We start from the raw sequence: 16768 nt of genomic DNA, 5'->3' as shown, positions 1-16768 counted from the left end.
TTTAAAGTATCCAATTCTGCAGATGGATCAGCTAGCCAAGACTCTCACTGACTTCAATGGGTTCAGCATGTTTGTAGGGGGACTAGCAGATCTGACAGCAAGATCAGGGCCTATGAATTCAAATTAAGACTGGGAACTTCAAAAATAAATTGGTTATGGAAACCACTAATGGGGAAAATGTGCCCAATGTACTGTCAAGAAAGGGAATAAGTTTTTGGCCATGGGGTAGACACTATGTCAGAAGCTAAATCATGCTCCCATTTTTATCCACTTTCTAGTCTGAAGAGTATGAACTGTGATAAAGATGAGTGTTTTTAATTAAATTTCTTACTCAGCCCTCAAATATTCTTGTTGATTATTGGTATCAATCACTGCAGTGTGTTGTATATGTTCTGTAGGCTCTTCTTTATAAACCATTAAAGAAGAAATGAAAATGGGCTATAAATATTACTGAATTGGTGTTCCACTGAAAAAAGCAGTATAGCTGGGGGTAGCACTGATGTGGCTCAGGCTAGCTACCTGAGTACATACACAGAGTTTCGGGGTGTGGGGGCGGTGGAGGCGTTGTACTCAGATGGCTAGCCAAGCCGCCACCAATGCTATCCCCTCAGAACACCCTGGGTATGTATTCAGGTAGCTAGCCAGAGCTGCTACCTGTGCTGTCGCCAGCTACACTGATATTTTCTGCTCTCTAGTTCATGCAGAGCTAGTAAGTGTCTGTCTTCCTGATCTGGGAAGCAGTTTCTTGGCTACAGTGTAGACATACCCTTAGTTGTGGATCTTTTGATGCTCGTTTTTTAGAATTTCATAATTAACAGAAAAAATGCAAAGAGAGCTAAATATTGATTTTTTGTGTGTGTGTATTGTCCCTACAGGAAACACTACCCAAGAACAGTCTAATAGCAGTAGAAATTACAAGCCTGTGTCTACTCCTACCAAGAATATGAACATCATAGATGGTATGTTCAGAATAGTGTGTTGTTTTCACATGCCCTCTAAAATTGCTGTCACTTTGCAGAATGATGTAGAGCAGTGTTTCTCAAAGTCGGGCCGCCGCTTGTTCAGGGAAAGCCTCTGGTGGTCCAGGCCGATTTGTTTACCTGCTGCATCTGCAGGTTCAGCCGATCATGGCTCCTACTGGCTGCAGTTTGCTGCTCCAGGCCAATGGGGGCTGCGGGAAGCGATGCGGGCCGAGGGGTGTGCTGGCCACCACTTCCTCCTGCCCCCATTGGCCTGGAGTGGTGAACTGTGGCCAGTGGGAGCCGCGATCAGCTGAACCCACAGATGCGGCAGGTAAACAAACCGGCCCAGGCCGCCAGGGGCTTTCCCTAAACAAGCGGCGGACCAGCTTTGAGAAGCACTGATGTAGAGCATTGAATGGGTTTGGGTTGGGTTTGCAGAATGATGCCATAATGCAGTTAAGAAGTTTATGATGCAACCTTTATTTCCAGTAGATAAAATTCAACCATCACTTGGAGCTTCGTTTGGCTGTTGTTAAGTAGGGAGGTAAACTGTTAGCGAGGTTTAGTCCAGCTGACTTCTTTTCCTACCGCATCTCTTACCTATCATTTTAAGAGGATTGATTAATGGGGTTAATTGGTCTACCTCTCTCTACTTTAACAGCTCATGAGTTCAGGTTGTTTCAAGAACTTCCCCCTTCAGATGCAAAATGCATCCAGAAGAGTGTCTTTGTTGAAGCCTCACAAATTGTGTGGCCCAAACTAAGTGGCTAGTTCTGGATTTGTGATGAAGCCTTCTCTTAGAGAAGGGGACAAGGCTGGCGTGGGGTGAGAGGTGTTTATTCAGCTCATAGTGAGTGAAACAAAAGACTAAGAGTGAGCATAACACACGTAATTTTGGAATCCAGAAATACAATTGCCACTAGTACCAGTAAGTGCAAATAAGTAACACAGTTAAGCACTAACACTGGGCAACAACTTTTGCACCATAAGAATTTTTTGTAGAGCTCATGACAGATAAAATGGTATGTTTAGAGACCTTGAGCCAGATCCTGCTCTCTGTTACATCAGTATAAATCTGGAGTGACTCGATTAAGAAAATATTAAACTTAGATTTACCCAGTGTCATTCAGATCATCACTGGGACACTTAGAAATTAAGTGCTATAAAATACATTTTTCAATTGCAGTTTTAAAAAAATCCTGTCTCGGGATCTCTGAAATTATTACACTGGGTTAGTAATCTTCAAAATCTCATCATTAAAAAGTTTGGGTTCCTATAAAAAGATCAATTTAAAATTGCAGACTGTCTGGCTTCTTTATGCAGATGTTAGTTTTTAAAATCATCTTTTAAAATACACTGGACCCTCACTATATGTGGGATTTGGGATCCATGAGTGGTACCACGTTAACGCAGGGACCCTGTTACAGCAGGGACCGCGTTAAAATGAAGTGCAATTAAAGTAATTAGATTTGGGATCCGTGACTGAGACTGCGTTATATGTGAATTGGTGTTATATAGATGCGCGTTCTAGCGAGGGTCTGGTGTATATTAGCACCTGTCCTTATAAAGCTTGTTGCACAACCTCGGCATTTTGGAAGTATATTGGATTTATATTGGATTTTTTTTTACATATATTATTAAAAACATTATTTTCCATTTTCATTTATACTGCCCCTCTTGGGCTCACTTGATTATAAGTCAGGGGTCAGCAACCTTTCAGAAGTGCTGTGCTGAGTCTTCATTTATTCACTCTAATTTGAGGTTTCGCGTGCCAGTAATACATTTTAATGTTTTTGGAAGGTCTCTTTCTATAAGTCTGTAATATATATCTAAACTATTGTTGTATGTAATGTAAATAAGGTTTTAAAAATGTTTAAGAAGCTTCATTTAAAATTAAATTAAAATGCAGAGGCCCTTGGACCGGTGGCTAAGACCTGGGCAGTGTGAGTGCCACTGAAAATCAGCTTGCGTGCTGCTTTCGGCACGTGTGCCATAGGTTGCCTATCCCTGTTATAAGTATTCAGTTGGAGTATATCATGTGGGACAGAAAAATTAATACCAGACGTTCTGACCTGTTAATTACCTTTGTGCACACGAATGCAAATGAACCACTGGAGTCTCCAAAATTCCCACTTTCAAAGTCTCTCTTAATTCAAGAATGTTTAATTCAATGATATTTGAAGATTAGCTGTGAAAAGAAGTGGCTGATAATTCATTAAAATATCCAAGTAACCTTTATATCTCATCTGCATCACTGCCCAAATAAAGGCTCGTTTCGTTGTTTGAGCATCATTCAGAAATGAACTGCATTTTATAGCATTAGCTTAGCACAAAGTGAACCTATTTGTTTTATTTGAAATTACTATGGATCTCCATTGAGCTCAGTGGTTTGAGCTTTGGCCTGCTAAACCTAGGTTTGTGAGTTCAATCCTTGAGAGGGCCATTTGGGGATTGGTCCTGCTTTTACCAGGGGTTTGGACTAGATGATCTCTTGAGGTCTCTTCGAACCCTGATAATCTATAAGCGGGGTTTTTTATGAAATCCTTTAGAATACGCACAGTCTTCAATATTGTATTGCATTATATTTAATAACAGCTGTGCCCCCAATCCTGCCAGCTGGTCCATAGGGCTGGGTCCTAATATCTACGCGGAGTCCTAACGAAGTCAGTGGGGCTCTCCATTATCATGGTCTTGCATGAATGCATCACACTGTAGGATCAAGGCCTATGTTTCTTCTGAATCACTGTCACAACTTGTGCATGTTTAGTTTTAGACTAAATTACTCAATGTTTTTAGGAAATATTTTTTAAAAACTCCTATTTTGCAGACATACTAGACTACTTTTCATTGGCAGGCAGTGCAAGCTGAAAATCTTCTAATAAACATCTAAATTTCTTGTGAAAATTATACATGCTCTTGAGTAAAACATATGACTGATTTTCGAAGTTGGTCATGTCAAAAATGGAAAATTTTAATTCTTCGCAGACTTGAAGTGATCTGTGCAAACCTACAAAATGCTTTTCATATTTATAAAACTATTTTAAATGTATTTTTTCTATTGTGATTTTAATGTGGACCTTTAATTAGTGAATTAATGCTCATTTGGCGCCTCACCAGAATAAGTGCTGAAAATATAATCTCTCTTGAAGTAACTGTACGACAGTGATAGAAAACTCTAACTTTTAGTAACAAGACATTTTCATGACCATCTGATTTTTACTTTAGATAATTGGAACACCTCTAGAGGTCTGGCTCTGAGGAGGTCAAATTAAATTGTTAAATTAGAAATACAGTAGGAGAACCAGCTGATGATAAAATGTCCTGCTGACATGCATTACTTAAGTACAGGCTATTTTAATTCTGGTGTATCTCACTGTGGCAAATAGCTTTCAGGGAGCCACTGGAATACCAGGCCTTACTGGAGATTTAGCTTATCAACACTGCACAGAAATTAAGAAACTCGCTTTTGCCACAGAGCCAAAGCGTTGTCCAGAAACACAAATGACTTTTCTTGATGGAACCAGTGTATTCAAATCCAGTTTCAAAGGCTGAGTTGTGGCAACTTTTGAGAATTTAAAACTTTAATGGATGCACTTAAAGACAGTTGTTTCTTGATTTGTAAATGAATCTGCCTATGAGTTGGGAATCCAAGCATGCACTTTGGCTAATAAGTTTTTCAGAACAAAGCATTATTCATGTAGCAGTGCCAAATCCCTTCAAAACCTGACTGCTGTGCCAGTGAGGCACTGCTCGCAGATATCTGTAAAAGAACACAGCTGTGTTTTCTATTTGCAGTTTAAACAAGGCCAGGTTTATCATATCCAATGTAAAAGGTAGCAAGGCAAATTAACCACAGTTCAGTGAAAGTGACTAAGAAGAAGTCATTTGTTTTATGAGGTAGGTTTTGCATTTGTTTGATAAATAGAAAAAATGTTTCTCTTCTTTGCTGAAAAGAAACCTCATACAATAAGCACCATTAAGAAATGAACATTTTCTCGCAATTAACACATCACAGTATCAGAGGTACTGCAGGTCTTGCCTATTCTAAGTACTATATAGGAAGACACTGCAGCATCTCTTTATCTAGGCGCTTTCCGCATGAGCACCTTGTTGTCTCAGATACCACATTGGGTGGGGCAGAGGGAAAACAATGATTATTTCAGTTTTGTTGACTTGTGCTACAAGAATTAGAATAAAACTCTTATTTACTAAAACATGACTTAAAATAAAGCAAAAATATATTATCCAGAAAAATTGGACTTCTGAAATTGTAATGTTAACATTAAGCTACATGAACTAAACGTTAATTTAGTTTGTATTTGTGAATGTTTTATCTAACCAGTAGGATTATACTTTCCCCAGCTAGAATAGGAAACTATCAATTTTGCCTCCACTAACTAACTTGGGAAAGGCCCAACTCCTATTTTGTCTGGAATGTTGTGGGAGAAATCATAAAAAGTAAACTATAGTAAGTCTGTGTACCAGGCCTTTTTATTTATACTTTGTAGTAAAATACATTTCAGTCAAAATGTGAAGGTGAGACCCTTGTGTGATATGATGTGATCAGATAATGAAATGTGGTTATTTCAAGTACCTTCCATATGATATATTCTCATCTGTTTTATTTTAGCCTTTAAAGCTGCCCGGCAACAGCCCTCTCGGAATTCATCTGCTAAGAATTACTCAGAGGTGAGAAGCCATTTTGCATATGTGTAAAGTTATAGTACTGCTGTGTTTGTGTATAGCACCCTGAGGCCATGTCTACGTTACAAGCTTATGTCGTCTCAAGTTACATTGGTATACAGCCACTGCAGTTAGTACATCACTTGTGTGCATGCTTACTTGGCTCCTTGTGTCGGCGGTGCACGTATTGACCAGGAGTGCTTGTATCGATGCAGTGCACCATGGGTAGATATCCCATAGGTGGTAGTGATTTGAGCTGATGTCTCACTCCTGAGGGTAGCACAGGGAGAAAGAGCACAGCTGCTGCAGGCATCCTGAAGCTGCCTGGGACCGTATGCTGCTAGCCTGTGTACTCCAATGGAGCCTGCAGAAATTATTGCTGAGTGGTGTGGGAAAGTGTCCTACTGTGGAAGAAGAATTAAGGCAGCCATCCCTAGAAATCTTTTGAAAGAGGACTGGAGAGTGCATCCGTGAAAATGTCATTGAGATCTCTCTGGAGGATTCACAGGACACCCCGGTGTACATAAATAAACTTTTGTGTGCCCTTCCCCTGCCCTCTCTCCCAAACTCTAAAGGGTTTGTTGTACCCTCTGTTGGTTGTACCATGACCTCTTCTAGCTCAAGTAAGTTAAGGATAAGTCAAAAGATGCATGCTGCTACTTTTGTGGTGCATCCCTGTAATTTAAAATTAACTTTAACTTACCCGACCTTGCTTCTCCTGCATTGGGCTTGCCCATGCTCGACCGGCTGGACTGTGATGGAATCAAAAACGGGTCCTGGTTGGCTGCAAAGCTGGATTCCCCTGGTTGCCTCTCAGGGCTTATGACTCTGGCTCCTCAGATGTATCCACAGTGCTGGGAGGAGGGGGGATGCTTGGGTATGGCATGTAGCTTTTTGTAAACGCAGCAGATCTATTGTTGGTCTCCCTGACCTTCTGGTACACTTGCCGAAACTCCTTGGCTTTCATGCAGTACTGCTGCTAGTCCCTGTCATACCCTTTCTGCATCCCCCAAGCAATCTGCTCGTAGATGCCAAGGTTTCTGCGGCTGGTTCGTAGCTGTGTCTGCATAGCCTCTTCTCCCCACAGGCCCAGGAGATCCAGTGTCTCCTGTCCACTTTAGGCAGGAGTGTCTCTGTAGCATGTAGCTTGTATGGTCAGCTGGGCAGCTGCACTCAAGAATGGAGAGCTGCTAGGTGTGCTTGCCACGCCAGGCAATCAGGAAGAGGAATTTCAAAAATTCATGGGGCTTCAAAGGGGAAGCAAGGCTTCTGGCCTCCATAACTCCAGGACAGCAGAGTTCACAATGGTGACCAGAGTGGTCAATGTAGGGCATTGTGGGACAGCTGCTGCAGGACATTTGGTTGACATAAATAACGCAGTGTCTATACGCATTGATCTAAGTACATCGACTGTGACTCTATGCCACTCGGGGAGGTGGTATTAAGTTGGCGTAATGGAGCACTTACGTTGGTAGGAGCCAAACTTAAAGGTAGACATATACAAAGCTACGTCGACCTGTGTAGAGTAGATCAGCTCTGATTAACTGGCTTTTTCAAAATAAAGGCAAAATATACTAATTAAGGCCCAAATATATTTCTTTACTACACCATGAATAGCCAATGTGTGAGATTCACGGAAGGCCAGTAGGACAAATGTTGTGGCTGAACTGATTTGAGAACTTGAAAAGGAAAAGAAAATGGGTCAATGTGCAGGTCAGTAATTTGGACACCTTGATAACAGTTGTAAGCCTCGAGAGATTCTCAGTCCCAGTCTGCTAGTCACCTTGTAGACTATACGATCCAAGCCAGTAAAGCACTTAAGCACATGGTTACGATTAAGGATGTGAGTAGTCCCTGTGAGGTTTTTTTTGTTTTATCCAGGTTAAATTGTTTGAAGTGTAGACACTTCAGAAAACACTAAACAAAAAGCGAAAAAACTAGCGCACTGTAGCTGTCACTACATGTTACATCCCAAAAGAGTACGTAATGTGCTACCTTCTGTAAAATATTATTGTGTTTTCCAGGACATTATAGATGATGACTCTGATGTGGAAGAAGTTTCTTTTACTGCTGCTTCCAAAGTTACTCAAAGGTTGGTACAGTTATTTCAAAAAGGGCAGAGAGCCGTTTGAGGGTTTGTAAGCCCCTCTGGAGTGGTATACATGAGTTGGGCCATAGCACTATTTTCCTCTGATTGTCAGTAAAGAGTTACAATAGCTGAAACTCACTTTTAAAAATTCAAAATTTAATATATAATTTGCTCAACTGTTTTAAGTAGAAAAATTAACTTCTATATGTAAGAGAATTTCATAGTGGTTGAGTGAGGTTCCCCCGCAACCTTCTTTTTCTTCTTGAGACATTCAACAGTTAGTGTGAGAAAATGCAGCTGAGGGACTTGAAAGTGCATGTTGCCATGATGAGAACAGATCATGTGTATGTTTTACCATCTTTTACAGTATATTAATTATTAGCCAGATTTTCAGAAGTATTCAGTTCCCCCACCGTACGCCACCCCACCCTTGCTCACATATAGGCATCTGGCCAGACTTTTTTTAAAGGCCTTGGTACACAGTAGCTCCTGTTGCTGAATACTTTTGAAAATCTGGTCACTTTGTTTAGGGATGCACCTGGAAGTGTCTCTCTTCTAAAAATATAACCAACATTGCTAATAACCAGCAGACAACTGATTGCCATGTAAAGAACATCACTTCTGAATTCCTTCAATAAAACCTCATTTGTTACATGTTTTCAGAACTAATGCATACACTTAGCAGCAACCTGAGAACTCCATGACTTGGATTAATAGGATAATGGGATCTACAAACAATATTTTTATTTAGGTTTGATCCGGCCAAACAGAGAAAACTTAGAATGTCTGATTCTGGTGCCATGCTCTGTGATCATTAAGTTTTTCCTGTTGTACCCCTTAAGGTTGTCAAGCACGTCTACATCCAGCAAAAGGAGCTCACAAAGCCAAATAACTAGAGGGGTTGACTTTGAATCAGATGAGGTACAGTATGATCTTCTCTTGTCATAATTCTCACAACTTCATATTATCACTTTTCAAAATATTAAACTGATTAAAGGTATATCATAATTTCAAAAAAGGAGGGACCCAAATGATGGAGCTAGTTAAACAGAAATTGAAAGGAAAGTTACAAGGATAAAATGCCTGCAAACTGCATGGAAACTAGTTAAAGGTACATAATGGAGCTCAAACTACATATATGCCTCAAATAAAAAAAAAGATACAGAAAAAAACAGAAATAAACATCACCACAGCTAAACAGCAGAGTAAAAAAACATAGTTAGAAGCAAAAAGGCAGCCTTTAAAAATTCATAAAAGTCATATCCTGCAGAAAGGTTTCTAGGGGGCTATAGTGGATCACAAGCTAAATATGAGTAAACAATATAACACTATTGCAAAAAAAATCAAACACAGTTCTGGGATGTAGCAGTAGGAGTGTGGTAAGCAAAACACATGAAGTACTTCTTCAACTCTACTCCACACTGATAAGGCCTCAGCTGGAGTATTGTGTCCAGTTCTGGGTGCCTCCTTTCAGGAAAGATGTGAACAAATTGGAGAAAGGCAGAGGAGAGCAACAAAAATGATTTGAGGTCTAGAAAACATGACCTATGAGAGAAGATTGGAAAAATTGGATTTGTTTAGTCTGGAGAAGAGAGGACTGAGAGGGAACGCAATAACAGTTTTCAAATACATAAAATGTTACTACAAGGAAGAGGGTGAAAAATTGGTTCTCCTTATCCTCTGATGATAGGGCAAGAAGCAATAGGCTTAAACTGCAGTACCTAACTGTCAAGGTAGTTAAATGCTGGAACAAATTGCCTAGGGAGGTTGTGGAATCTCCATTACTGGAGGTTTTTAAGAACAGGTTAGATAAACATCTGTCAGGAATTGTCTAGTTATTACTGAGTTGTACCTTGAGTGCAGTGGACTGGACTAGATGACCTACTGAGGTCCCTTCCCGTCCTACACTTACGATTCTATGAAATATGAAATTGCACACCTACTGTGTAGGGTATGTAATCTATCACTTAAATCAACCTCTGTGTCAGAAGGCTGGAGAATAGCTGATGTAATGTTGATTTAAAAAAAAAAAAAGGCTTACTGGCTTACTTATTGCCAAGATTGCCTCTGCAACCTTACTTCAGTACTAGCAAACTGGTTGAGACTGTGGTAAAGAACAAAATTATTAGATACATAGATAAACATGATATGGCAGCAAAGAGTCAGGGTGGCTTTTGTAAAGAGAAATCATGCCTCACCAATATGTTAGAATTCTTTGAGGGTGTCAACAAGCATGTGGCCAAGATTGATCCAGTGAATATAGTATATTTGGACTTTCAGAAAGCCTTTTTGACAAGGTGCTTCACCAAAGACTCTTAAGCAAAGCAAGCAATCATGGGTTAATATGGCTGCTCTTCTCCTAGATCAGTAACTGGTTAAAGAATAGGAAACAAAGACTAGGAATAAATAGTCAGTCTTCACAATGTAGAGAGGTTAATAGTTTGCCCTCTTCCCCCCAGCCCACCACCAAGATGAGGTGGCCAAAATTTACAAACAGTGCAAAATTACTCAAGATAGTTAAGTCCAAAAGTGACAGTGAAGAGTTACAAAGGGATTTCACGAAACTGAGTGGCTTGGCAACAAAATAGTGTGTTAAGTGCAGAGTGTACTGCACATCGGAAAAAATAATCCCAACTATATATACAAAATGATGGTATCTAAATGAGCTGTTACCACTCAAGAAAGAAATCTTGGAGTCCTTGTGGATAGTTGTCTGAAAACATCTGTGTAAGAGCAATCAAAAAAGCTTACAGAACATTAGGAACCATTAGGAAAGGGACAGTAATATAACAGAAAATACACCTCTACCTCGATGTAACACTGTCCTTGGGAGTCAAAAAAATCTTACTGCGTTATAGGTGAAACCGCATTATATGGAACTTGATTTGATCCGCCGAAGCACGCGGCGCCCCCTTCCTCCCCAGAAAGCTGCTTTACAGCATTATATCCGAATTCGTGTTATATCAGGTGGCGTTATAACGGGGTAGAGGGGTATCATAATGCCACTATATAAATCCATGATACAACTGCACTTTGAATTCTGTGTGCAGTTCTGGTTACCCCATCTCAAAATTGGAAAAAGTACAGAGAAGGGCAACAAAAATCACGAAGGGTGTAGAACAGCTTTCATTTGAGAAAAAGACTTGAACTATTCGGCTTAGAAGAGAGATGACTAAGGGAGGATATGAAAGAAGTTTATAAAATCATGAATGGTGTAAAGAAAGGGAATAAAGAAGTATTTACCCCTTCACATAACTCAAGAACCATGGGTTATCCAGTGAAATTAATAGGCCACAGATTTAAAAGAAGCAGAAGGAAATACTTCTTCACACAACCTATCAACTCGTTCTTTTTGCCATGGGATGTTGTGAAGGCCAAAAGTATAATTGTATTAAAGAAAGAATGATACACATTTATGGACTATAGATCCATCAATGACTGTTAGCCAAGATGGTCAGGGATGCCACCCCATACACCAGGTGTACTTAAACCTCCAACTGCCTGAAGCTGAGACTGGACATTGGGATAAGTTACTTAAAATTGAGCTTTTCTTTTCATTCCCTCCAAAGCATGTTGCATTGGCCACTTTCAGGAGGCAGGATACTGGTCTAGATGAACCATTGGTCTGACCCAGTATGACTGTTCTGTTCTAACTAATATTTATTTATAAGGATTTTTTTACACTTGTCTCTAATAGCACTGTACTGCATTGTATATTAAAATCAATAAAACTAATAGTTGCAGTTCACTCAGTAAGGGCAAGAAAACAAGTTGTCACATTTGCTCTTCTTGTCCTTATGCACAAGAAAAAAATGGGGGTATTTTTGGGTTCCCAGCCCTTCATGATAATGTTTGAACTACCACAACCACCCCTAGTCCCCCGTCCATGTCCAATGTTACAAGTACATGGCTGTTCCTTTGTGGTACTACAAGATGGACTAACTCTCTGTTGTTACAGTATGTCTAATGGGTTTATGCTGCTACACGTTACTGTAGTATATGAACATCTGATTATGTTGTATTTTCCAGAGCTCTCTGACTGTAAGATGCTTAGTACAAAAGAAATGTAAATAAGCGAATGCGGTGTAATGACGTTTAGCTAACAAAATGCAAATATAGTAAAAACGAATTCCAGATACCATATTACTTGCTTTTCAAATTCTTGATATTCTGTGGATCTAAAATATTTTTCTAGTTTGTTAAAATTATTGTACATCTTTGTGTGCATTTCAAAATAATGCTGCAGAAATTGTCCCTATTCAGGACAACATTTATACATGTGTTTTCCTGAATCAAAACCAGCATAATTACAGCATGAATGAGATGTTTCCAACTTACCCAAGCAATAGAAACTTTACTTTTGTATTTAAAAAAGTTGCCATAGTCTGCAGTTTGGAAATGAATGGGACAGAGTTCTCTGTCTGCACTACTGTTACAAATTATGAAAAATATATGAGAGAGGGTAAAAAATAATTTGTGTGTTTTAAAATTGAAAGATGAACTTCATATTACCTGCCCTTACCTGCTAAGACAAGTCCTGTAATCCGGTAATAATAATACCTGGATCCTATATAGCACTTTTCATCAACAGATGTCATAGTGCTTCACGCTTCATTCTCAATGTCACATCAGGTTTTATTCATATTAGACTACTTTTATGGACATCTAACTTATAGAGATACATAGGATTTGACAAACCATATTGGATTGTTGGTTCATTGAGTCTGGTATCCTAGCTGGCAGTGGCCAATATCTGACATCCAGAGGAAATGTTAACCACCCTTTTTGTCTCTTTTCTTCAGACCCTGTCCTCCCTCCAGCTCCTGATACACAAACAGTTGTGCAGTGCTGTATGATAAGGGGGACAGAATTGTTCCCTGGCCCCTGCAGATATATTGTGTCTATGTTCTCTTTTACGGATATCAGGAATATATACAGTGCAGGAGAGAGATGTCTTTCCTGTTTTACGAGGGCATATTTGGAAATAACTGATTCTAATCTCAGAATATCTATTGCAATCAGATTAAAAACTAGCCTGATTACTGCTCTCTTTATGATGTCGTATTTACAGTTTATATCAATAAATAATATCCTCCTTCATATTGAAAATAATAGAACAAAAAGAAAGAAACTAACAGAAACAGGCAGAGTGGAAAATATGGAGTAAGACGGCAGGCTGTCTGATTTAGCCAGCTCTCATATTAATTCTGCCTTTTTAATTCAAAATGCCTTGAAAGCTTTTAAAATGAACTTTTACATTGCAGGATGAATTTGATCCCTTCAAGAGCACTGCTACTTCCAGAAGAAAGCACAGATGATTCTGGATTCATTATATAAAATCACACTGCACAAATGCCCAGGTCTTGTGACAGAATCAGAAAACAATATGCAAGGTTTTAGATAGTGTTTTACTCTAAACTCTTTTTTGCCTTAATGTTTCAATTCTTTTGTGAAAGATTAACTCTCAGTGGTACTGTGTATGCAATATAACTTGACGTATATGTTGGTTTACTAGATGTAAATACCAGTAAAAACTTTGAGAAATATTCCGTAGGATAATTTGAAAATGTTTCCTTCTGTAAAACTTCTAAAAGGTTCTTTTAATCTCTGGGGACGTGTATAAAAGAATTCTTCCTTCTATAAAAGTTCTCACTGGGTTTTAAATTTTATAGAGGAATAAATTAAAGCAATATGCATGGATGGATACAGTTAACATATTTTTCAGACCTAACGAACATTGCATTTATCTGCAGTTTGGTATAGTTATTAGAAAAATTCAAGGACCCAAAGATGCAACTTTCAATATTAAAACTATTAATGCCCAGAAAGGGTCTGCTGTTACTATCTTCTATAAAAATGTACAGAAGTGTACAGAAATGTACAGAAATTTTGCCTGCAATTCTAGAAAATGGCTTTAGGTTAAGTTGGTTTGCATATTTCTATCACTCAAGTGAGACTTCTAGGATAGAACCCTGCAACTGTGCAAGTAAAACTTTCAGAAGTTGGCATGAGTCTTACCTACATAAATAATATGGAATTGGGCCAGTAATGGATGAGACACTGCCTCTGTTTGTTTATTTGTGCAAATGACATGTTTCGTGGTATTGGGTTTTTTTTTTCTGTTTTCAGTATTCCCACTGAAACAACACTAATTCAGTAATGCATTCAGTAATGCTTGAATGATTTGTTTCCAAAGTGAGAACAGAAAAACATAATCAAAATAGGAATTACAGCAGTTGTTGTTTTAAAAAGTCAAGATTTCCCCACGCTTGGTGCCAGCTGAGAGACCACAGCTATATTCTTCAGTAGGATCATCCTGAGAGCTAGGACAGTTTGGGGCTTAACTGCAAGACCTCTCGGTGGGCTGTGTGGCCCATTTGGTCTCCCTGACTGACTGACTGCCTCTGGGATGTTGAAGAAGCACTATGCTACATACAACAGTTGGGTGGGAAAGTGCAGAAGCATGAACTATTCCTGAAGCTAAATGGAGTTTGGCAGCTGTGTGGCCATGGTTCTGGCCTATCATGGCCACCTTGGGGTCTGCATTCACTTTTGCTGTTGTGAACCCAAACGAGCCATAGAGGCTCTGAGAACTCTGTGGAAGTTGTCAGATCCAGGACTTGTCCCTCAAGGTATTTAATAATTGTTGGTAGTTTTGAAAGCAATCTGTTCCCTTATGGTATCAGAACATGCTTATTCTGGCAATGTTTGCAATGGCCTAACTCTTCTTCTGCCTCTTCACCAACAGCTATTTTTGCTATGCATAGACTTGCTTCTATAAGCTTCTCTGTAAAGGGGGACTATTTATGTTTTGTGCTAGAAGCCAAAAATATGCCAAACTGCCATCAATCTCACTAGTAAGAAAAGTTACCTTATGCAGGTCCTGTCATAAAACCCCCATATAATGTTATGTGAACAATGGATGTAAGTTGTATGTCCCTGTGTATTTTGCATTGAATCTGAAGGATTTAAATGTAAAATCATAGCTCTTTTTTATATGTTGCTAGCTAAATAAAATTTTATACTGAAAATAAATTAACAGTCTCCTAATTATTAAAAAAAAATCATTATAGTGCTTGTTTGAGGGGAGTTTTTTTAATGTCTCAGTCACACAGGTTACAAGGAGCCAATCCTGCATTTTCTTTTTAGATATTTTGTCCATTTTCTGTGTGAAATCCAGTATTTCCCATGTCTTCCCTGTTATCCCTTTTACATGATCTCCCATTTAGCTCTCAGATTTATAGTACATTTGTATGCACTATTTCTAGATTAATTGCCACAGTTCTCAAATATCACTATAAAACTCAAAGATATTACATTTTTTACACACTAGAGAGGTAAAATAACCACCTTTATATATAAACATAACTAGCTTTATATTTAAACATTACTTCTAGAACTTAATGTTGAGGATGGTACTCTGGCCTGGTAATAGTAGAATCATAGAACTGGATGAGACCTCGAGAGGTCATCTAGTCTAGTCCCCTGCACTCAAGGCAGGACTAAGTATTATCTAGACCATCCCTGACAGGTGTTTGTCCAACGTGCTCTTAAAAATCCCCAGTGATGGAGATTCCACAACCTCCCTAGGCAATGTCTTCCGGTGCTTAATGACCCTGATAGGAAGGTTTTCCTAATGTCCAAGCCAAACTGCCCTTGCTGCACTTTAAGCCCATTTCTTCTTGTCCTGTCCTCAGAGGTTAGAACATCAATTTTTCCTCCCTCCTTCTTGTAACAACCTTTTAGGTACTTGAAAACTGTTATCATGTCCACTCTCAATCTTCTCTTCTCCAGACTAAACAAACGAAGTTTTTTCAATCTTCCCTCATAGGTCTAGTTTTCTAGACCTTTAATCATTTTTGTTGCTCTTCTCTGGACTTTCTCCAATTTGTCCACGTTTCCTGAAATGTGGTGCCCAAGACTGGACACAATACTCCAGTTGCAGCCTAATCAGTGAAGAGTAGAAGGGAAGAATTACTTCTCGTGGTTTGCTTACAACACTCCTGCTAATACTTCCCAAAATTATATTTGTTTTTTTGCAACAGTGTTACACTGTTGACTCATATTTAGCTTGTGAGTCACTATGACTCCCAGATTCCTTTCTGCGGTACTCCTTCCTAGTCAGACATTTCACATTTTGTATGTGTGCAGCTGATTAGTCCTTCCTGAGTGGAGTACTTTTGTATTTGTCCTTATTAAATTTCATCCTGTTTACTTCAGACCATTTCTCCAGTTTCTCCAGATCATTTTGAATTTTAATCCTATTCTCCAGTGCACTTGCAACCCCTCCTAGCCTGATATCATCCATACATTTTGTAAGCATACTCTCTCTATCATTATCTAAATTATTGATGAAGATATTGAACAGAACCAAAACCCAGAACTGATCCTTGTGGGACCCCATTTGTTATGTCCTTCCTGCTTGACTATGAACTTCTGACAACTACTCTCTGTGAACGGTTTCGAACCAGTTATGCACCCACTGTATAGTAGTTCCTCTGCTGTATTTCCCTAGATTGTTTATGAGAAGGCCATGTGAGACTGTATCAAAAACCTTACTAAAGACAAGATATATCACATCTACAACTTTCCCCCATCTACAAGACTTGTTACCCTGTCAAAGAAAGCTATTAGGTTGTTTTATCACAATTTGTTTTTGACAAATCCATGCTGACTGTTGTTTATCTTATTATCTTCTAGGTGTTTGCAAATTGATAGCTTAATTATTTGTTCCATTATCTTTCTGGGTACTGAAGTTAAGCTGACTGGTCTTTAATTCCATGGGTTCTCCTTTTTTTCATAGATTGGCACTATATTTTCCCTTTTCCAGTCATAGACTCATAGAGTTAAGGTCAGAAGGGACCATTATGATCATCTAGTCTGACCTGCACAATGCAGGCCACAGAATCTCATCCACCCACTCCTGTAACAAACCCCTAACCTATGTCTGAGTTATTGAAGTCCTCAAATCGTGGTTTAAAGACCTCAAAGTGCAGAGAATCCTCCTGCAAGTGACCCATGCCCCACGCTGCAG

At 39.1% G+C, this 16768-nt stretch overlaps 1 protein-coding gene across 4 annotated transcripts in view; it reads left to right on the top strand.

The window, feature by feature from the left end:
• MRE11 (MRE11 homolog, double strand break repair nuclease) overlaps positions 1–14763 on the top strand; it is a 48865-nt gene extending 34102 nt beyond the window's left edge. For all 4 annotated transcript variants that reach the window (XM_030559720.1, XM_030559712.1, XM_030559729.1 and 1 more), the window contains exons 16-20: positions 876–959; positions 5593–5651; positions 7670–7737; positions 8577–8655; positions 12999–14763. In XM_030559720.1, coding sequence (XP_030415580.1) covers positions 876–959; positions 5593–5651; positions 7670–7737; positions 8577–8655; positions 12999–13052 — 344 coding nt within the window. In that variant the 3' untranslated portion in view covers positions 13053–14763. The remainder of the gene's footprint in view (positions 1–875; positions 960–5592; positions 5652–7669; positions 7738–8576; positions 8656–12998) is intronic.
• Positions 14764–16768: the final 2005 nt, after the last annotated feature.

Source organism: Gopherus evgoodei, chromosome 1 (assembly GCF_007399415.2).
Source record: "Gopherus evgoodei ecotype Sinaloan lineage chromosome 1, rGopEvg1_v1.p, whole genome shotgun sequence".
Classification (NCBI taxonomy): domain Eukaryota; kingdom Metazoa; phylum Chordata; order Testudines; family Testudinidae; genus Gopherus; species Gopherus evgoodei.
Note: the sequence above shows the minus strand (reverse complement) of the source record. Positions and strands in the feature narration are given on the sequence as shown.